At 41.5% G+C, this 22,691-nt stretch overlaps 1 protein-coding gene across 1 annotated transcript in view; it reads right to left on the bottom strand.

The window, feature by feature from the left end:
- Window positions 1–5,161: 5,161 nt before the first annotated feature.
- Window positions 5,162–22,691, bottom strand: part of trpm4a (transient receptor potential cation channel, subfamily M, member 4a) — a 32,478-nt gene continuing 14,948 nt past the window's right edge. The window contains exons 9-29 of the mRNA XM_024272959.2: window positions 22,428–22,667; window positions 19,910–20,012; window positions 19,641–19,759; window positions 19,241–19,543; window positions 18,502–18,603; window positions 17,411–17,539; window positions 17,163–17,292; window positions 16,684–16,829; window positions 14,918–15,030; window positions 13,984–14,091; window positions 13,849–13,895; window positions 13,265–13,497; window positions 13,053–13,168; window positions 12,208–12,340; window positions 11,280–11,454; window positions 9,845–10,010; window positions 9,570–9,751; window positions 9,014–9,146; window positions 8,074–8,146; window positions 5,689–5,782; window positions 5,162–5,539 (exon numbers count right to left, since the gene is read on the bottom strand). Of these exons, the coding sequence (XP_024128727.1) occupies window positions 5,514–5,539; window positions 5,689–5,782; window positions 8,074–8,146; window positions 9,014–9,146; window positions 9,570–9,751; window positions 9,845–10,010; window positions 11,280–11,454; window positions 12,208–12,340; window positions 13,053–13,168; window positions 13,265–13,497; window positions 13,849–13,895; window positions 13,984–14,091; window positions 14,918–15,030; window positions 16,684–16,829; window positions 17,163–17,292; window positions 17,411–17,539; window positions 18,502–18,603; window positions 19,241–19,543; window positions 19,641–19,759; window positions 19,910–20,012; window positions 22,428–22,667 (2,871 nt within the window). The 3' untranslated portion in view covers window positions 5,162–5,513. The remainder of the gene's footprint in view (window positions 5,540–5,688; window positions 5,783–8,073; window positions 8,147–9,013; window positions 9,147–9,569; window positions 9,752–9,844; window positions 10,011–11,279; window positions 11,455–12,207; window positions 12,341–13,052; window positions 13,169–13,264; window positions 13,498–13,848; window positions 13,896–13,983; window positions 14,092–14,917; window positions 15,031–16,683; window positions 16,830–17,162; window positions 17,293–17,410; window positions 17,540–18,501; window positions 18,604–19,240; window positions 19,544–19,640; window positions 19,760–19,909; window positions 20,013–22,427; window positions 22,668–22,691) is intronic.

Below are 22,691 nucleotides of genomic sequence, written 5' to 3'. Positions count from 1 at the left end.
AATCTGCTGGTTGCACAGTTGTGGAGTGGTTAGCACCCTTGTCTCACAGTGAGAAGGCTCTGGTTCTTTCTGTGTGGAATTTACATGTGTAGCCCTCAAATTAACTTTCAGACTAAGCATATTAAATCAATCACAACCCTAGTTTGGATAAATAAGATATTAGTAAACAGGCATTATTGTTTTAAAAGACCACCTCAAATGGTTAAGTAAGTACTTTATATTTGACAAGATTTATAAATAAGCTAATTTAAAAAAGAAAAATTGTTAACATTTCTTAACCACATTTAAAGTTTCGTCATTTTATGTGATTTTGTTTCAAAATCTAGTTTGTTTTATTTGCTATTAAATTTTTCATGTATTTTATTTTTTTTTATTCCTAACCTACTAATGACAATCTTTGGATTCTGTCTTATTGGATGAAGAGGTTGCCATCAGAGGCCCTGAGTGTGTTGTTCAGAAGTCTCATTGTGCATTCACACTGAATGCAGGAAAGAGGGGCGGGGCACGCACATTTGTCAAGCGAATTGCATTCAGTGTGAGTGCACCTTCAGGCCTCATGTACGTGTAGGACAAAAAAAAGACAATTAACAGTGACCAGTTTGGGCTTAAAACAAAATAAGTGTATGCGGATCTACTTTCTTTGCCAATGCGGCACATGTAAGTACTACATGTATGATTTTGATATGATGTGTGTAAATCACGTATTTGGCATGGAATATAGATGCTAATTGTACATAGTGTTAGCACACTAGCCGCAAAGCTAATTTCTGTACAAGCTCTCTCTTTCTGAACAAGTATGAAGACTTGAAATTACATTTTTGGGAGACAAAAAGACACTTTTACACACTGGAGCAGAGGAATCAGTTCTCTTTAGACCCTGTTGGTGGACTTTGAATCACTCCAAAAGACTGGTTGCAATCCAAAGGAGGGCCTTAGCTCCTCCTGCGCAGCCGCGGGTTCCTGCCCAGCTTTGCTAACCCCTATGTGTTGAAGCCCGCCTGAGCATCTACCACCTACCATCCATTAAACCCTTGTGCTCTCTCGTGGGGTCCAGATGACCCTAACCTTACATTGATGAGTGATCCAAAGGTGGACAGGATTTTGTCAGCCACAGACACCAGAGAGATAAAAGATCATTAAAAAAAAGTTCAGTTCTGTCTTGTGGGTCCAGGTGACCCACTTTTAATGTAAACATGCCTGGGATAGCACAAGAGTTAAGCGGAAGGATCCGTGAACACATGGAGGTGTTTTATTTTATTTGCTTGCTTTGCAAGTGAAGGGGCCATTTTGTTTAAGGCTAAAATGACCTCGAGCAGCAATTCAGGCCTGCAACGTTAACAAAGAAAAATAAGAAGAACCAGAGAAAAAAGAGAATTTTGAATATATATGTAGAAAATCTGCTTAATTATTTTAGTTGGATTATTATTTACACTGAAGTTTCACAGTTTATTTTATTGTAAACAATTATTTTATTCTACAAACATTTGTTCTTTGTAGGATTTAAAACTTAAATTAACTCTTTGTTTTCCTGCTAAGTGGAGGCACCACCAATATTAACCTTAAATAATATTTAGTCAAAATTGATTAAAAATTCAAACATTAAATCATAACTTGTATCTCTTGTTTACTAAATTTATAAGTAAAGTTGCAAGTACCCCACCATACCACTATCACCAGTTAATGAAAATAGCTACATGGGATGGGTGCTGAACTTGTTCTCCTCTGTCATGTGTGGGTTTTCTCCAGCTTCTTCCCACAGACCAAAAACCTCCTTAGGATTAAGTGTGGCGGTGCTGTTGGCCTTCACACAACAGTAGCTGGGATAGGCTCCCGCAACCCTGTGAGCCCAAAGGGATGGATGGATGGACATCTGCTTTGTGATTCATTTGACACATACAAATGTGTTTTTTAATGTGTTTAATGTGTTTTTTTTTATTATGATTTTTATTTTTCTGTTTCTTCTGCTCCTGATCTACCACGGTTTGAATAAATACATTTTCAGAATTTCTCTAATTTTCTTTTTGTATGTCCTCCATCAGTAAAACAGGAACCAGTTAAACTCAATTTTCATTGGGGTGGATTTTTAACTCCCCTGATTCCAATACTCTTGGGTTCTTTATCGTTCTTTCATTTGAAATGTGTTTAGTCCTGTCCTATTTGGTCTCAACGTCTCTCATTGATTTAAATAAGTACAGTTTGTGCAACTTTTAACCAATTAAAAAGACTAAATATTTTATACCTAAAATGCAAAATAGTAAACTTAAAATCAACAGGAAGTTTGAAAAGTCAGTGGTTGCTGTTTTGTCTCAACAGAAATGCCTCAGCAGAAGAACATCTTTGGTCTGAGGGGTGAAGATGCTCTTCCTCCACACCAGCCTCATCTTTATTGGTCCACTGAAACCGTCTCTGAGGTCGTCACTCCCCCTCAAGGCTCCTTGAGCACACGTCTTCTGAGTGTTTTGTCTTTTCAGTCAGGTCTACCATTTTTTTTCTTGAATAAAACAGATCAACATCTAAGAGATCAGCAACACCCACCCCCCAAAAACTGGAAACACACATCCCAGCAGATTATGACGAGATTTGAGAGTTCTGTCTGGAAGAGTTCAGTAAACCCACAGAAGCATTAGTGAAAGGCTTAAAGGGCAATCAAACAGGGAAGTTGGAGGCTGACTCCACCCACAGGTGAAATGTAAAAATCCAGTCAGGGGGGTGGAGAACAGGACTGTTATCATTACTGGAGCTGCAGATCATAACGTGGGACTTCTGAAATGACGAATCATGAAATTCCTTTATCTTCTTAGTCGCTTGTCCCTTTCAGGGTCTCGGGGGTGCTGGAGCCTAACGCGGCTACTGATGGCTGAAGGCGGGGTTCACCCATGACAGGTCTCCAGTCTGTCACAAGGCCACAGTGACCCCTTCACACTCACATTCACACCCAGGGACAATTTAGAGTAACTAATTAACCTAAATTAGCCTTGACCAATCATGAAATTGAACTGTAATACATTGTTTCAACCTGTAGGGGGCCGCACACAGACGGTTTTTGACTATATTTTCAAGATTTAAACAAGTTTATTTTAATTTGGTCATGACCAACGAGCTGACAGACGTTCTCACCTCCATATTGAACCTCTCCCTCAGCCAGAGAACTGTCCCCTCCTGCTTCAAAACCACCACCATTGTCCCCCTCCCTAAGAAGAGCCCCCCCACCTGCCTGAATGACTACAGGTCAGTAGCTCTCACTCCAATCATTATGAAGTGTTTTGAGAGAGTGGTGCTGACCCACATTCAGACCCCCCCACGCTAGACCCCCTGCAGTACGCCTACCGGCCCAACAGGTCCACCTCAGATGCCATCGCTGCAACACTGCACATCTCCCTCTCACAGCTGGAGAATACAGACTCCTACATCAGGATGCTCTTTATTGACTACAGTTCTGCGTTCAACACGGTGGTCCCCCATAAGCTCACCCACAAACTACTCTGTCTTGGACTGCACCCCACCATCTGTGACTGGCTCATGGACTTTCTGACTGGCAGGCCTCAGTCTGTCAGAATAGGGAACAGGACCTCAGCCAGCATTACTACTAACGTTGGCACTCCACAGGGGTGTGTCCTCAGTCCCATCCTCTACACCCTGTTCACCCACGACTGTGCAGCCTCTCATCAGGACAACACCATCCTGAAGTTTGCGGACGACACCGCAGTGATAGGACGCATCACTGGCGGGGACGAGGCAGCCTACAGGAGAGAGGTGGCCTCTCTGGTGACTTGGTGTGAGGACAACAACCTCACCCTCAACACAGACAAGACCAAGGAAATGATAGTGGACATGAGGAGAGAGAGGAGCCCTCATCAGCTGCTGTTTATCCGGTGTCTGGAAGTGGAGAGGGTGAGTAGCTTCAAATATCTTGGGGTCCTCCTCAGCCAGGACCTTATCTGGACACTGAACACCACGCAGCTGGTGAAGAAGGCTCATCAGCAGCCGTACTTCCTGAGGAGGCTGAGGAAGTTCGGCATGTCATCAAAGATCCTCAGCAACTTCTACATCTGGGTTGTTGAGTCCATCCTAACCAGCTGCATAACAGTGTGGTACGGCAGCTCTACCGTCACTGCAGAGTGTGGTGAAGGCTGCGTCCAAGATCACCAGGACTCCTCTGCCCTCACTGCAGAGCATCTACAAGCCCAGGGTCCTGAGGAGAGCTGCTTCCATCATCAGAGACCCCACCCACCCCCAACGAGGCCTGTTCACTATCCTTCCCTCGGGCCCATAGACTGTAAAACTGTTATTTTATATACAGTCTATGCTCGGGCCGGAGGTACAGGAGTGTGAAATGCAGGACCAGCAGACTCAGGAACTCTTTCTTTCCCTCTGCCATCAGACTCCTTAACAGCTGACAGGAGTCTGCAACAGCAGACTGCACCTTTGCACATCTGGATTATTGATCATATATCATTATTGGACTATTTATCATTATTAATGCACCTTAATAACAACTGCACAGTTGAGATTACTGCTGAGATGATGTATTGCTGTATGCTGATGTTACAGAGCTAAGGAGCACTCATTTTAACTATGATGGTCTGACACATTAATGTGATTGTGTTGTGTGTGTGAGAACTGCACTGGTAGTCTACAAATGAATTGCCCTCTGGGACCAATAAAGTTTTTTCTGATTCTGATTCTGACATGTACCCCACTATCCAGTTCTGTCAGTCTCCTTTGCACAATAATATCCGCTGTAAATTTGCACAACTGATTTGTAAATATCTTAGTCACTTACATATGCATAGTTTGTTTATTTCTTATATATACCTTCTTTTTTAGTCATCTCGTAAATATCCTAAAACTTTATATTTTTATCTCTATGGCATTCAGAGTGAGATGCAAAGTAAGAATTTCATTGTACAGGGAAACCAGTTTCTTTACTGTGCATATGACAATAAACCCTTTGAATCTTTGAATCTTTGACCAACAGACAGCACTCTTAAAGCCCCATTTATAGAGGTCAACAGTCTAAAAAAGTTGATTTAGGGTTTGGTTACCCTTTAATGCTTTTATGAAGCAGAGCAGCCTCAGAGCTCGTGATAAAATACTCATTGCAGGCTGACTGCTCTCTCCTCATTTTACTCAGTTTGGCACTCAAATCAATCACTCCAGCTTTTTTTTACATCTCTTTAATTATGAAAATCTGCACATTTCAGAACTTACAGCTTCCACTGTTGGGAGTATAAAAGGCAGTAAGAGTCATGCTTGTATTATCCCAGCAAAGCAAAATTCAGATTTAATTTACAGCTGAAGCAACATTACAAATTAAACAAAGTTGTCTTCAGCAGCCCTGAGGAAAGTTTGTAATCTATTCAGCCTGAGAGTTTAAATGTAATCATACAGGAATCATTCTCATCTTCTCTGCTTAGGAAAGAGCTGGGTAAGCTCTGCAGTCAGTCCATATTTAAAGTCAGGAAAAGCAGCAGTTGTTGTGAGTGTGATCCTGGTCATGGTGGTGTGGCGGGTCATCTCTTTGACAGCGGAACATGATCTGCAACAAAAGAAAACAACGAAACTCAGAAGCTAGACCTTCTCAGAGGACATGAGAAGAAGAACAGAAGTTAAGTAAATCTTAATGGTCATGTCTTTTACGGTTCATGAAGCACCTAAAACATGTGAACTGCTCATCAACAGTTTTACCTTTGAGCTGAGGAGCAGGCCGACTGGTGCTGATCATGTTACTGTGAGACAGAGCCTCTGTCATCCAGGAGAGGGAGCTGCAGCAGTACTCTAGCTGCAACACATGCACGCACACATGCACAGATGAGTGCTGACCCGACAGAACCAACAGCTGCACTGCTGAACACACACCACTTGACAAACACACTCATGTAGACAAACTAAAGCTGAAATCCAAACGAGCTTCTGGGAGAACAGCTGGACATTTCTCTGCTTTTTTCTCTGAAGCTGGAGTCATTTATTCTCCAAGCACAGCAGTAACTACAGATAACTGGGTGAACTCTTCAGATGAGAGGCTCATGGGGCTGAATCGTCCATCCAGCTTCTATTCCTCCTTTGTCCAGCTCAGGTTTGTTCCTTCGTCTTCGTCCTTATTCCTGCTCAGAGTCAACCTACCCAGCTACTATTGGGCAAAGGTGAGACACAACCTGGGCAGTTCGCCAGTCCATTGTAGGGCCAGATAGACACAGACAACCACTCATTTACACACACACCTGAAGGACAATTTAGATTCACTAATTAACCCATGAACCATGTTTTTAGACTGTGGAAGGAAGCTGGAGAAAACCCACGTATATACAAGTAGAACATCCAAGCTCCACACAGAGAGAGCCCAGCTGGAATTTGAACCTTCTCACTGTGAAATTCATAATAATATTACAGGAAACATTCCTAAACAATTTTTTAATGCCTGTTTCAGTTTAGCTTCACCTTCTCCATTTATGTTAGGCCCATACAGGGTTTGACCCATAAGGGCAGCTGTGGGTTTCTGGGTTGTCTGCGTCCGTGGACGGTCGTAGAGAAGAGGCGCTGCATCTCAAAGGGAGCTAAGGTGTATCTTGAGGCTGGCTCAGCCATCTTAAGGGGCTTCATGAAAATGGAACGTACCACTGTCATGTGTGTGGTGAGTGCACTGTGAAGTATTTGTACTAATGGCAGCCTCGCATATTTATGACGCACAGCTGATGCTGTCATATAGTGCCCTCCCGGCACACTCTACTGACCTCATGCAAATGGTGTCCACATGGGGTGCAGGTGTCAAGCAAGTAGGACGCCCGTAGGATGTCCACACAAAACACACTAATTTCCTCTTTTATTAAAACAATCAGGCTGCGTCACATTTATCACGTGAACAGCATCAACAGTGCTTAGGGGGGTTGAAAAACGAAACAATCTGTACATCATCCCCAAGCGAACTCTTTTCCTTGAGTAGAAAAGCCGTATTCACAGCTTTAATGTGTGAGCGCACGCACATGCACGTGGGCGGGAGTGCTTTGTTACATTGTGAGCTTCGGACCGCAGTCCCTCCAGCTGATCTGCACGAAAGACCCGCCGGATTCAGGAGAACCATGTCTCCCGGGAGAACTGTCTCTCCGAGCGGCGTCAGGACGGTGTGAGCCGGCGGAGGAAATGCTGCTCTGTGCTTCGAACAGTCCTGAGAAACCGTGTAAAAATCACATAAATTCATGTTTCCAATCACATCCAAACAGAATAAAGATTGATCTTATTCCCACATATTTACGTGCAGGCAAGATGCACATTGCTGCATGGATTTAGAAAATTATGAGTGAACAGGCTCTTAAAAATATTAATAATAATGAAATCACATTTAGATTATCATCTCGTTCGCTTTGTTCGTTTACAACGGAACTCGTTAATTCTTCTTCTACAATTATTTCCGGTATTTTAGACAGTTCTGCGCATGTCAACATGATTTATCCACCGTGTGACACATGGAAACGTTTGTTACAATCGGACGAAGTTTTTCAGGGTCCATGTGGACAGTTCTATTCTAATCTGATCTCTGATCTGATCAAGGACATTTTGGACATGTAAACACAGCTATTTTTTATGAACATTTTTCCTCCACGGTCTCAATGAGTAGTCTATGACTTTGATATTTCTTGCATCCCACCTGCGTGCCCTGTACATGTTTGACCATTTTTCGCTGCAGATGAGCGTTACCCACCTGTAAGGACAGTTGCCACCAGGAGACTTCAACATAAACCCAACCTCAGCTTGGTTATAGTGGTCAACAGACTGCAACAGTTATTGCAACTAGGAACTATCTGACTTCAGTTTGACCAAAAAAAAACATCTTTGTCTTTAATCCCAGTTTTCTTGTAGTTGAGCCGTAAGTGTGAGCCCGTTCTCCTAATTGTTTTCAGCTTTTCCCTTTGTCTCAATGCACAAGGCAATAAGAGGATATCCAACCTTCCAAGGCAGTAACTTGAACCACGCTAGGAAACAGTTTGCAATGTCTCAGATTTTATGGTTGAAAACTCAAAAGAAGCGAGGACACAAATCCGTTTAAAACGTGGGGTTTGCATCAGGGTCGGAGGGTACCTGAGTCTCCAGCAGCTGCAGCCTTCGATCGTGGTCCCGCATCTCTGCTATTTGTTTCAAGACATTGTCCACCCTGCAAAAACAAATGCAGACACAGCTTTAGTTGACTTTTTATTCCAATTTACAACTGGAAACTTCACTTTGTGACTTTCACCAGTTTTGAAGCAGCAAACACCAAGAGGCAAGGCTGTTGGAGCTTTGTAGAGAGACACATCAGATGTTTCAGACTCAGACTAAAAACAGTCACAGCTCGACCAAAAGCTCGATGTCCTACTTGCTTAACTAGGCATCTTTGTAAATTAGGCCCCATGTTAGATTACACAGTCGACCATAAGTCCCCTGGTGTCTTTACACTCTTACCAGGAGCTCAATCTCCACATTTGCAATTGTGTTATTGTAGTTGTGGCATTGAGTTCTGTACACTTGCATGCAATTGTCAAGGGATCACCATCTCATCTGTGGCCATTAACCACAAACCATTAACCATTTTCTTGCGAACAAATGCTAAAGATCAGGGATTCAGGGAGTAGAAATGGTTTCCTCCATAAGAGCTAAATAAGGTCAGTTGGTGAGTTAAGGAGCATGCCACTAGGTCTAACCTGTGGCAGACCAAGGACATGGGGTAAACAAGCTGTTTCTCAGCTTGTTTGGGAATGCAAATGTATCCCCAGGAAGAGCTGGAAGAGGTCCCTGAGGAATGGGAGACTTGTGCTTTGTCTCTGGGACTGCTACCCACTACTGCCAGAGAAGAAGGGAATAATGAGTGGATGGAAGCCTGGATCATGATTCTGCAGGCTATTAGGGTTGACAAAACAAATACTGGTATATTGGGCAGATTTAGATTTTTCATTGGTGTGTCAGATTAAATTATGTGGCACTAAAGAGACAGTTTCAACCTTTAGAAAGCAGTGCTGCTTCCACAAGATCAGAGTGAACTTACTTCATGGATGTGCGTTTGAGCCGTGCGCTGTCGCTCTCCCTCTCAGACTTGTTCTGAGCCGTGAGCAGGTTTTCTTTCTGAACAGCCTCCCACACGTTGAGCTGACCAACCTTCTTGCCTCGCAGCTCTAGAGCTGAGGACACATCCGGACACACACTTAACAACCCAACATTCCCCCTCCATGTGGAGCCATGTAAACCAGGGAGGACATTATATGAAACCTGACCTTAATACAAAGGCGGGTAAACATGTTTGAGTTTCAGTAAAATCTAATTCTAATGATGACTTATGTCATCACAAAGCCCACACCATCACTGACCCACTTCTGTGCATTTGAAACGAGTAGTTTGTCTGAAAAGTATTTTTCTGTTTTATACATCAAAATCTTTGGTTTAATTGTGTGTATTTTTTTTCAAACTCAATCAGTGAGCTTTTGTCAAACCAGGATAAATTTACGCCTTTCCTGTGAGCTGAGAAAGTTCAGGCTGCAACAGCATCAATGCATCAATGAACCGCAGACTCCACTGAGCTCCACCCTCCAAACTTTTGTTCTCACCAAAGTACTGGCTCTTGATTGAAGGAATGCGCCGGATATGTCTCTTGATAAAAAGGTTGATGTGTGAGATTATGATGAAGGGCGGTGGCAGGCATGGCCTTGATTGGTACTCCACGATCAGGTTATAACGCTGATACTTCCAGTAGGTGTCACTGTGCTCCTGCACTTTGGAGAAGGTGTAACTGCAGACAGCAAAACAAGCAGAGACATGGTCCTTGTGTGAACAGGAACTGCAGGATAGGACTGTAAACAAATCAGCTGACACAAAAAAGTACCTGAACATGGCAATGAGCATGTTAACCAACACTATGTTGGTAAACAGCAGGTAGATAACAAGGAGGAGGACAACCAGCCAGTTTGCATAGGTGTCTATGCAGGGTTCAGCTCCAGCTTCGATCTTGGTCACATCGTTTGTACAGTTCACGCTGTCCAGTTTATCAGCTGGAATGAAACAGTCAGTAGGAGTAGTAAGTAACCTGATCCAGACATGGAGAGCAGGACAATGTCAAAGAAGAAGCCTGAGGAGATCTGATAACTCAGACTCAACAATACTGCATAATATAACATGTAGAAAATATCATCACTACTAATTCAACTGAATTCAGTTTATATGTTTAATCTCCATGAAAACAATCAAGACAAAGAAAGCAAAACACGATAGACCAAGCAAAAGGAAATGAATATTTGATCCTTTTCTGATTTTGTAGGTTTTCCCTCATAACCCTGGTGCTATATTAGCACATTAAAAGTGGGTCATCTGGACCCCACAAGACAGCACACTGAACTTTTTATTTCAAAGACTTGTTATCTTCACTGGTGTCTGTGGCAGACAAGAAATCCTGTGGACCTTTGTCATGGGAGGGGTCACACATCAATGTAAGGGTGGGGTCATCTGGACCCCATAGCAGAACATGAGGGTTGAAAAGACAGTGGCAGTCTGTCTTCATGTTCATATGAACCAACAAATCCACTCTGAAGAATTTATGCAAATGTGTTTGCATGTCATTGAAGGAAAAAAGTGATCCAGGAATCTCTGATGCCGAACAATTCACACTGTGCTTTTAATAAAAGCCTATAAAACATCACACCAACAAATTCATTTACAGCCTTTTCACTCTAATGAAGAGAGAATACCTGTACAGAAGATAAGGAAGGACAAGCATCTGCTGTGACCTCTGGAGGTCTGAGAGAACAGGAAAGAGACAGACACGAGACTGTGGAACAAACCGGAAATTCCTACTGACAAACATTAACGAGTGGGAAAGACAGCAGACACAACAAAGCTACAGTGAGGACGGCGAGGCCAAGCTCATCCTAGAGTGACCTCGGTGAAAAGCAGCACGAGATCAGCACGCTGAGGGTCACACAGCTTATCAGTTCTATCAAAAAGAGAAGATTAAAGTCTATCGTCAGTAGAAAAAAATAAAGAAGTGAAGCAAAAACTTATTTCCACTAGAGAGGAACCTGACAGCTGAAAGAGGAAACTAGACTGGGAGGAACCGATTCTAGCTTTGGAACAGCCAGAAACCCAGCAGTCGCAGATACATTCTTCGCATGAAAATATGGAACTGTGAACTCTAATCATGCTAAGTAGACTGTATTTCATAACTTTCACTTTGGGTCAATGCATATCCCACACTTAGAACCATGTTTTGTACTGAAAAGCTTTAAATCTCACACTTTTTTGAATAGATGACAAGAAAAACTTACCGTCCATTTCATTAATGGGAATCTGTCCAAAAATGTGCAAATACGGTCTGTAAAACACGCGGCGGAATATCCAGGTTGAGCGAGGGTCGTATGAGTAAAGTAGAGCCTGATTGGCCACGCCGTAGGCCAGGAGCCAAACAGCCAGGAAAAACAGGAAGAAGAAAACGTCCTTCACCTGAAAGGAGAGAGGATGCTGCTTCGTCACTCACAGAGACATCAGGAGCTTCAGGATGCACTCACACCTCCCAGAGAAGTTTGTCTGAATTGAAAATTCTCAGAAGGCAGAACAAATATTAAGTTATTTCCCATAAGTCTTTGCTAAACCGCTATGAACTATAAGGTTCTCTGCATCTCTCCATGTTCCAAAACCATTACTTTCAGGTCTCACATGGGGGCGCTAAACACACTGAAGAAGCTAGATGCCAAAAAAAGGTTTTAAAAAGTGAGATGATATCTTTTTTAACTCACCAAACGATTAATAAACTATTTTTAAAGTCATTTCTTTCACTGTATCTGCACTTTATAATAAAACAGACAAGAATGACTGGTGTTCTGTGGTAAGTTGTACAAATTCTTCAAACATGGAAATACGTTTTAGTTTGAAACACACTAGAATGGACTTCAGCTTCTCACACAACATACTTACTTTCCACAGAACTCTAACATTTTAGAAAATCAGAAACAATTTAATGAACTTTTCTAAAAGTTCTAGCACTTCTTTACAATCCCAGACTCCTGATCAAAACTGTTTTGACAACTGGAATGAGAAATGTGAGTAAAAAAAAGATTGAGCTAATTTCTTGATGACACACGACTCTTCTTTAAATAATGGGATCTTTTAACCCATTACAAGTGTTGAAAGTGCTAATAAAAGGATTTTAAAAAGTGATTTTCTGCTTAAATAATCCTTCAGTGCAACTGTTGTTACCATTTTGCCAACTATGATGATCTTAGGTCCAAGTTGTTTGTGAACAGCAAAGATGTGGATCAGACGAAGAGTGAAAACCAAGAAATCCAACGCCATCACAGCTCTGCCGAAATAATATGAGGCATGGAACATTCTGGAAAAGACAGACAGACGGCCGTGATGTCCTCATTCATACACAGTTCATTTGTGGTTCTAAATCTTCTCCTCATCCCTCATTTCACACTCGCTGATGTTTGTAATTGTACATTTTTGTTCTTTCTTTACCAATCTTCTCCTCTATCGGCAAAATGTTTTTATTTTTACAGACTGATTTGTGAAAAGGGGCAGACAATATACGTTTTTCTTCTTTCTGGACACTTGTTTCCATCATGTTTGAGTTTACAGCTCAACATTGTATTGCATGTTTTTCCTTTTATTAAATAAAAATAAAAATTAAATGAATTTTTATTTTTAAAATCTTGCACACAAACTTGCCACTAATAATTCCCTTTTTTTAATTCAAGATGGCAGCCTCTTCTCAAGGTTAAAGGTCAGCAAAACTTCAGTTGGGGTTGTAGGTTTAAACTGGCGGCAGGTCTCTAAAGTTTCGTGAAGATTTCTTGGACGAAATCTTCCTGTTCCCGTGTGTTGCGAATTTGTAAATATCGCCAAATTTCACACTTTGCCACAAAATTGCTGCCAAGCTGTAGGTCCTGTGGCCATCCCATAATAAATGTAAAACTTCCCTTTGGTAACCCTGACACGAGTTTTGGTTTCTTCAGTGGATTTTGTATATTAAACAGTTTTACTTCTGACCCTATGTGAACTTTCACTTCCGTAACATTGGTGTTGAAAGACCAAATGACCTGCAGCACAGGCCCAAGATGAAGAGAAAGATGGCTGTGAGGTCACACTTGTTCCAAACATCCTGGATGTAGTTCCTCATCTTCTGAAGCAAAAACAAACCATCTACAAAGAAGGTCTGAAACACAAAGCAGAAAGAAACGCAGCTCTCAGATTTGAAGTGAGAGGACTGAGCACACAAGTCTGAAAGCATGCCAGAGTCTGAGCAACCAACCTGTCGGATCTCTTCACACACTAAGGTAAAAACCCAGAAATAAAGGACAATCTCCGTAGGGCTGGGCCCAACGGGGGGCGGGGCCTTGAAGTCCACCAGCAGCACATAGGCAAACAGGCCGAGGAAGAGGAAGTACATCAGCACGTTTCCCAGGAAGGAGGTCACCGGAGCGAACCAGAACTGCCTCCACCGCTGAACAGCCAACGGCCTCTTGGCATTGGGTTTTGGAGCGCCTGGATCACAAAGACACAACACCATCAGAAGTGGTGGAGAATCAAAGCACATCGGACCAAAACATTTCTGAAATGACTGAAGTCTGAAACAGCCCAAAGAGAGATCACTGTCAGACCGACGGGTGAGAAAACACGACTCACTCCATCGCCAGAATCCAGCTCATCACTGGCCAATTGTTTTAAATCCTAACTGAAGGTTTTCATTGTCTGGACTTCTCTCTTTAGATATTTCACTATTTGTCCATTTGGCTTCATCAGTCACTGGTCCGACTGATGAAAGCGTCCAAACGTTTCAAGAATGAAAACCTGAAGTCTAGATTCAACTTCAGGACATAGAGGACAAAGACCCACCTGGCAGGTTTTCTTTCAGAGCTCTAAGCTCCTCTGCATCTTCCTCACTGCCAACACACACAATGGATAGAAATGAATAGAACTGAAGAAGTGTCAGGTAGCAGAAATGCTGCACACACACACAATGGACTTTACCTTTGAACAATGTCAGCAAGGGAGAAGACAGAACCCTCATTCCCATCCGTGCAGTCAGTGTCCAAGCCCTGAAGGGCAACTTCAGGGTTCACCTCCTCCTCCTCCTCCCTACAAAATCAAGAAAAAATAAAAATTAAAAAGCAGAACAAACTTCAGCCTTCTATGGAGCATTCATTTCACCCCAGATCTGTACAAGTACCTCTCTGACCATCTTCTGATCTATTTTCAAATCCGCTCGTCTTTGAATTATGATTGTGTAAGCTAAAATAAAAAAACCTGGGTCATTTTCTAGGACATAGTTTCTGCAGAGAAATTCACCTCTGAGTTGTGGGCGGGACTGTTGGCACGGAGTAAGATCACCCCCATTTCCCATCCTCCCTTTGGTTACTCTCTAGTTTTTTTAATGACTTCTGAGAAATTTCTAGTGCACTTTATTTTGAAATTGTAGATTCGGACAGCTCTAGAAAATGGCGAATGCACTATATAGTGAGTAGGGAAGGAATTCAGACACAGCTGTAGGATTTGTCTCCACACAGTTATAAACAAATGTTAAAACGTTCCTTCATCTCAACTACAAGAGCATCAAAGCCAGCCTACAATGAGACTATCAGCTGGTTTAGTCTGGCTTTAGCAGCATTTTATTTATGCTTTCCCTAAAATAACATGCTACTCGTGGTTCATTCTCCATCCATCCCATTCGTTGAACCTGCCTAATCCCTTTAGGGGTCACTGGAGCCTATCCCAGTCAGTCAACAGAACCATGAAAGTTTCTATAGTCTGATTCTTTTGCTCCTTTCAGTTTTAAACACTAAAAACTTCTTACCCAAGATAATGGAAGCATGAACAAATGAAAAGGGATCACATTTCCACTGACAAAAGCAATGGGATCACACCCCAGTGTAAGCCAGCACAGCTCACAGAAAGCTTCACTGACCTGAAGCTGATGAATTTGGTACACAGCAGAGGGGGGAAGAAGAAGGTGAGGATCAGCTTCCAAACCTCCGTGTTCCTCTCCATGTGACCCCACCAGATCTGAGACAGCAGGAGCTGCAGCCAAGGATGACCGGAGTTAACATGTCATGTCAATCGTGTCTTCATGATAAAAGCAGATTCTTTAGTGAAACATGAAACGGCCAATAAGGGGCAGATCCTAACTGAGACAGAATCCTGAAACAGATTCAGGGGAGCTGTGTTTTCTTTAGTCTTAAAACGATGACTGTAGAACAGCAGTCAATGCATGCAGTAGCTTTCAATGTGTAGTCTGGCATTATTATAAAAACATTTTCTTTAAAAATCAGTCGTGAATTTGAGCGATACCAGGGGCCAAACAAAAATGGGACCTGATTCCTCTTTGCAGCTTTAGTGAAATACCAAAATAGCCTAAAAAAAAAATTTGGTTAGTCAAAACAGCCAGCGTGTAGCTGAAAAAATAGAAAAACTCCAAATTAGCCTAAAAAAACAGGGAAAAAGGCTAAATTAGCCAAAACAGCTAGCATATAGCTGAAATATTAGCTAAACTCCAAAATGGACAAAAAAATCCCAAAAAACAAACCAAAAAAATCGTAAAAAGAAAAGCCTAAATTAACCACAACTGCTAGAAAGTAGGGCTGCCACGATTAGTCGACTAATCGACGACTAATCGACTATTAAAATAGTCGACGACTAATTTAATAGTCGATTAGTCGTTACTTTATATTAAATGGAGTCAGTGTAGTAAAGTTGAAAGTTATAATGGTGTTATGCTAGCTTATTGGACTATTTTGGCATTTATTAAGGTTTTTTAGGCTATTTTGGAGTTTTTATTTCAGTTACATGCTAGCTGTCTTTGCTAACTTAGGCTTTTTTTAGGCTAATTTGGCCTTAACTAATATTTTAGTTGGCTATCAGCATCTTCAGCCATCGTCACTAGCATCTTTTGCGGCCAAATTCAGCTTACATTTCATCTATAATGATGCTAGTGTGAATATATATATATATATATATATATATATATATATATATATATATAGTTTTTAGTTAGTTTAAAGTGAATGATGGTTAAGATTTGTGTTTTACATCAACTTTGTGCATGATCCGATTAGTCGACCAATCGGAAAAAATAATCGGTGATTAGTCGACTATTGAAATAATCGTTTGTGGCAGCCCTACTAGCAAGTAGGTGAAATATTAGCTGAACTTCAAAACAGCCTAAAAAAATCTTAGTAAATTCCAAAGTAGTCCATACAGCTAGCAGACTGCCAATTTCTTAAATTCTAAAACTGTAACTTTTTAACATAAATATGAATAACCGCTTTGTCCCTTTCGGGGTCGCGGGGCTGCTGGAGCCTAACTGATGGGCGAAGGCGGGGTTCACCTGGACAGGTCGCCAGTCTGTCGAAGGGCAGGAATATTATTCCAGAATAAATCAACTTAAACTTTAAATAACTTTCAATATTTTACTCTACATTAAAATATATTTTGTCAAAATGATAGAAGTTAGAAATGAGCACAAGATAACATCAGGTCATTAACAACAATAAAATAAAATGATCTGGAGGGCCGGATAGAATTACTCGGAGGGCCGGATCCGGCCCCCGGGCCTTGACTGTGACACATGCTGTCGACTGAAGCAGCAACAAGAAATCGACTTAACTTCATTGTTAAGTTTCCAATATTTTCAAAGAACCAGATTGGTTAATTCGTGGTTTTCCTTCCACAAACCTGAACGCCGTCCTGGCTGAAGAACTTGCGGGCATCGGCCGCTGTGGCCATCTGCAGACAGGTGGCTTTTCCCCACACAGGTGACCTTCTTATGAGGAGAGTGAAGGCCAAAGTCTCGCTGTTCTGGTAACATTTACCAAACACATCTGGACACATGAAAAGAAGCCAACATGCACCTTAAAACTAGAATAAAACCAGCAGAGTGGGGAAGGTAACGTTGTCTCTCTGGTAACAACAATTCTTAAATAATAAACACAAAAAGGAAAACCAGAAAGCAGAAGTTTGATCTTGTCAGGTGGACCAGAGGGTCCGCCACAGAGTTCTGAGCCCAGAAAGGGATTTAGGGCCCATTCATAACCAGCAAACCAGCAGTCTGGTGGGTCATGTTAGGCATGAAGACAAAACCGTTCTGGTTCACTCTGAAGAGGGTTTAACAGGGAGGATGCATGCATGCAGACAGACAGGTAGGTCATCCGTACCATGCGCTAGGTCCTCAAACTTCTGAGCCAGTTTCTTCATGGCCATCTTGCTTTCAGTCTCATCCTCCAGCTTTGAAAGCTCTCTCAGGATCTTGCAGCCCGCCAGAGCGCTCATCACAGACTCCCCTGCCTGTTGGGAAACACAGCATGCCAACAAAACGCCAACATTTGCCGTTCAACCAGGACACTTCATGAGACCACAAAGAAACATTTGTGTCCTAAAGTGCTGAGTTTTGTGAAGGACTCACCATCTCCCAGAAGAAAATAGCCATTTTATGGCGGTTCTGCAGGACAGCCCAGATGAAGAGGGCCGTCCAGGGCGAGCGGCAGCGCTGACGCCGGTAATCACAGTCCTGCAGCAGCAACTTGTGGACTTGCTTTGATCGAGAAGAACGGCCTCCAGTCAGAGTGATTGATTTGATGTCTGGTGAAACGCTTTCTTTCCTATAGCTGTCCCTGACTCACTGCCTCTGCACCAACGTCTGTTTAGCTAAGTCAAAGAGGTGGACAAAATCTTGGTATTCCTCTGTTCACGAGTACACAATGATCACTACGAAATATTAAACTGACAAATGGATAAATAAAAGAAGAAAAATCAATCGTTGATCTTAAATAATTGTTTTATATAAGTATTGAAACAGGCCTGCAGTAAAATGACTCCCTTTAAAAAGGTTTCTGTCAGTCTCTGAATGAAAATGTTTTGTGTGTCTATCTGTGTGGTCTTCTGGTGTTCTGGTCCACTCTTCAGAAACAAACACCTCCAGCTGTCTCACATTCAAACACGTTTCAGCTCCTTCAACAGATGATCAACTGGAGTCAGGTCAAGAACACATCAGAAAACTCCAACGTTTTCAGACTTTCTCTGTGACTCGGTTTGATAGTCTGTTGGAAAGGGCTCCAGAAAATCTGTACAAATTTGATATTTTTATTGTGTGGCAGATTCAGCAAAGCAGCCCAGACCATAACTGAACCCCCTCCGTGCATCACAGCAGGAACAGTCTTCTTTTCATCATATTTCATTTTTATGTTTGTGAACAAGGATCTGATATCCAAGAACTCCAGTTTTGTCTCGTGTATTCAAAGGAGATTGTCCCAGAAGTTCTGTTGTTTGTAAGAATGCATTGCAGGAAATTTCAGTTTTTCTTCCAATACTGGTGTTCTACATACACATCCTCTTCTCCATTAACTCTAAAATTATTGTCATAAAGCACAGTCTGGGCTGAAGTCTTGAGCAGTAGTCATTGAGGGTCAGACGTTCTGCTCCTCAGTCACTGGATTCAGCTTCACTGCAAGCATTCCTCTCTGAATACAGGCTGGTGTAAAGGATTTGATTTCTTACCTTCAAAGCCGCTCTTGGACTCATTTTGTGATCAAGGCCCAAAACTCCATAGTAGAAGGGTTGACAGACGTCCTCTAACAGGTCCCACAGCAGCCGAGACACCTGCACCACCACGACACCATGACAGGAGAACACCATTGATTCTCTATGAGGTTCCAAAACTTTTTGGCACTGTTAACTTTCTTTGTCTGCAGTGATGGGTGAAATAACCCTCAAGTGAGTCTGCCCAGTGCTTTTACTTTTGTGTTAAAAATTCCCAAGAGTCTTCACGGTCACTTCCAATGATTTTAGCGGCTTTTTCAGCTAGCCAAGATGGAGCGACAACGGTAAACGGATAAAGTCTAAAGTCCAGCTCCACGCATCTCATTAGGATCCCAGTTTGTTGTTTTCATTGGAGGAAAGTTTGTTTAGATTGCTCTTGTTTTCAACTAAAAATGTCCAGTGAGGCCTTGCTGCTAAAAGTTTCAAAGACAAAAGTTACTTTGTATTCTTACTAATGTGGGTTACCTTAATGAATACATTAATTAAACCATATTCTTTATTTTCTCCTTTTAGTTCATGACATGCAAAAAATATTGTATTTGGCCCGCGGACCGGGATCCCATTTAGATTTTGGCCCTTTGAGCGAAAACGTTTGGGCACCCCTGCTCTAAAGAATCAGATCTTCAGAGAGCATTGGTCAGCAGTGAAGTTCACGTCTAGCTACAACCCCTGACTCCACGCCGAGCATCGTCCTCACCTCAAACAGGCTGATCTGCACTCCTGAAGCAGAGCTCGTCATCAGACTCTGGGAGCCCGACAGAGATGCTGATGCTGCTCCATTCACGAGGGACCCAGACCCAGCCAGGTCCTGCCTCTCGCTCAGCCGTCTCTGGAGCAGATCGTAAGCCAGCGACGTGTCCGACAGCTTGTTGTACAGCTTTTCCAAGCGGTCATAAGTCAGGTAATCCAGGATATTCAGACCATTTTCACAGAAGAGACGCACAAACTGGGGCTTGTCGTTGACCAGAGCATCTGTCATGGAGTCCTCCAGTTCATGGTACTAAAAGTGAAAGAGAAGTTAAACAATACAGAGATTTCCGTGTGAAGAAGCAAATGAATTCAGCTCAGACTCTCAGCGTGTGAATAATGTAACATACACTCCACTCTATGCCTCCATTGAAAAGCTCAGCTTTGGCGATGTCCACTCGGTTCCACGCCACCGCCAGTTTCAGCTCTTCAATCCACTCGATGGCTTTGTTGCAGACTCGTTTACTCGCTGCAGACAGAAACACATTCAAAGGTCAGAGGTGCATTATGGGTGCAGGGAGGACAACAGCACCATGCTCACAGGAAGAACTAGAAACTCAGAAAAGTCATGAAAAATCAACCACTAACAGATTCTTGGCATGTTATGCAGTTTTCTCACCTCCAAGAATAGATCTGAGGAGGACAGTGTCAAAGTCTTCAGAGCCTTCGGTTTCACCGTGAAAAACAGTGATGAAATCTCGGTTCTGATAAATACTGAGAAGCTGTTGATGCAAACGGACAAACAGAGCAGCCTTTGAGAAGATTTTACACAAACAAAACATTACTATTAACACCACATTAGAAACTGACGTATTCAAATGTAAGCAAAAAGAGTGGATTTGTTCCTTTTTCTTCACTCATGTTTTCAACCATTCAAACATCCATGTTTCAGCTGCTAATAGAGCTGCCACAAACGACTGTTGTAATAGTCGTCTGATCACTGATTATTTTTTCTGATTGGGGTCAGGTATAAACTGGATGTAAAGCACACATCTTAACCATCATTATCTTTAAACTAACTACAAACTAGATATATAGCATTAGCTGCAATAATACTAGTGTGAATGCTGGAAGCTGAATTTGGCTGCTGAAGATGCTAGTGCTGATAGATGAAGACGCTGAAGCTTATAGACAGCTAAAAGATTAGATAAATAACAAATTAGCCTAAAAAGCTGAAAAAAGCCTAAGTTAGTTAAAACAGCTAGTATGTAGCTGAAATATTAGCTAAACTCCAAAACAGCCTAAAAACCTTAATAAATGCCAAAATATTCCATAAATCTAGTAGAATTACATTATAACTTTCATCTTTACTACACTCTGACTACATTTAATATAAAGTAACGACTAATCGACTATTAAATTAGTCGACGGCTATTTTAATAGTCGATTAGTCGACTAATCGTGGCAGCCCTAGTTGCTGATGGACATGATGGCATTTGTTGGTAAGATTTATTACATTTTGGAACATTTTGGTAAAAGTTAAATAAGCTTCCTCCAGTTCCACTCCGAGTCCCTGGTATTTCTCCAGTTTCTCATGTTCCTTCTTCTTGATGTTACCATGGGTTGGTACTGCTACATCCACCACAACGGCTTTCCTCTGTTCTTTATCCACCACTACAATGTCTGGTTGGTTCTCCATTGCCATCCTGTCCGTCTGGATCTGGAAGTCCCACAGGATCTTTGCTCTCTCATTCTCTACCACTTTCAGAGGTGTTTCCATTTTGACTTTGGGGTTTCCAGTCCATATTCTGTACACATGTTCCTGTATATATATATATATATATATATATATATATATATATATATATATATATATATATATATATAAATACTGAGCTAATAGCTGTCGCCGCCGCTCTGGCTTAGACAGAGCTGATGGCGAGTTCTGCTGCCCAGGCATCCGGCAGATCTAGCGAGGTCTACTGTCCAGGCTGTGGGTTCCTGTGCAACGGAGCCCCCGCTCTGCTTGCCCTCTTGTTGTAGTGCGAGGGACGGCTCTAGCTACATGTACTTATGATGTTTTTCTTGTTTTCATCAAGACAATAATAAAAAGATCCCCCAGTTTTATTATTATTATTCTCCCCCTCTTGGGTTAGAGCTCAAACTGGACCACAGACAGACAGAAGTAATGTTTGAAACGGTTCACAGGTGAAGCTCTCACTGGAGGAGTGAAGTTCACAGAACCAGAGAGACTCTGGAAGATCTGGTGAAAACCATCAGTGATGTGCTTGGCGGTGTCTCTGTAGAGTTCTCCAAAACTTAGATATCGGGTGACATTTGTAAATCGAAGAAGTCAAATTTTGACATCGATGTTTTGAGATATTTAGCATCTTTGAGGAGGAAAAAAACAGGTTTTGTTTGTCAAATGCTTATTTTCACCCTTTAAATTAATGTATTTATAATTGTTATATTTACTAACTAAATATTTAGTTAGCAGGCTAAATATCTAATTTAAAGATAAATATTTATTTTAAAATGACATATTTGGCTTGCAAACTAAGTATTTACTTTTATGAAATTAAATATTCAGTTTGAATGTTAAATATTTATATCTAATCTAAATATTTATTTTCCAAACAAAATATTTAAGTTTTGTAACTAAATATTTAGTTCCAAGCTAAATATTAAGTCAAAAACTAAATATTTAAGTTTTGTAACTAAATATTTATTAAAAAAACTAAATATTTAGTTTAAAACAAAATATTGAGTAAAAAAAACCTAAATATTTTGCCTGGAACTAAATATTTAGTTAAAAGCTACATATTTAGTTATTTTTTTTTCATTTAGCTCATTTTTCAACTATACTTTTAGATCCATACTAAATATACAGTATAACTAAAAACTAATTATTTAGTTTTTAATTCAATATTTAGTTGTTTTTTTTAACTAAATATTTAGTTTTTAACTGTATATTTAGATCGATTTTAAATATTTAGTTAAAAACCAAATATATATCTTTTAACTTTATCGTTAGTTTGCTTAACTCTTTACCCTGGCAGGCGTCAAAAGAGAGCCGGCAGACCCGAATTCGACGCCCCTGTCGCGTTCGGTGTGATTGTAGCATTAGTTTTGCTCTGACAGTTGAAACAATAATAAATAAATGGTGTCAGTGAAACCACCCAAAAACTGAGACTCACATGTTCCACCAGCTCCTCCACCTTCGTTTCAGTGGGAAAGTATTTCCGGACCTTCTCACGGACCATCTCTCTAGAATCGGCACTGAGGGCTTCAGGAGTTGCCCCCTCTGAGGACAGAGTGGTTGGATTGTGGATGACGTCAGACAGACAGCTCAACACCTCACTGATGAGATCCGCAGCCGAACCAGAACCTGCCAGGACCAACCAGGGAATGGATTTTTCCAGGGAGCGCTTCACCCTCTGCGTTAGGAGATCCAGAGAGGA

Source organism: Oryzias melastigma, linkage group LG8 (genome assembly GCF_002922805.2).
Source record: "Oryzias melastigma strain HK-1 linkage group LG8, ASM292280v2, whole genome shotgun sequence".
NCBI classification, from domain to species: domain Eukaryota; kingdom Metazoa; phylum Chordata; class Actinopteri; order Beloniformes; family Adrianichthyidae; genus Oryzias; species Oryzias melastigma.
This window is presented reverse-complemented; position numbering and strand designations above follow the sequence as displayed.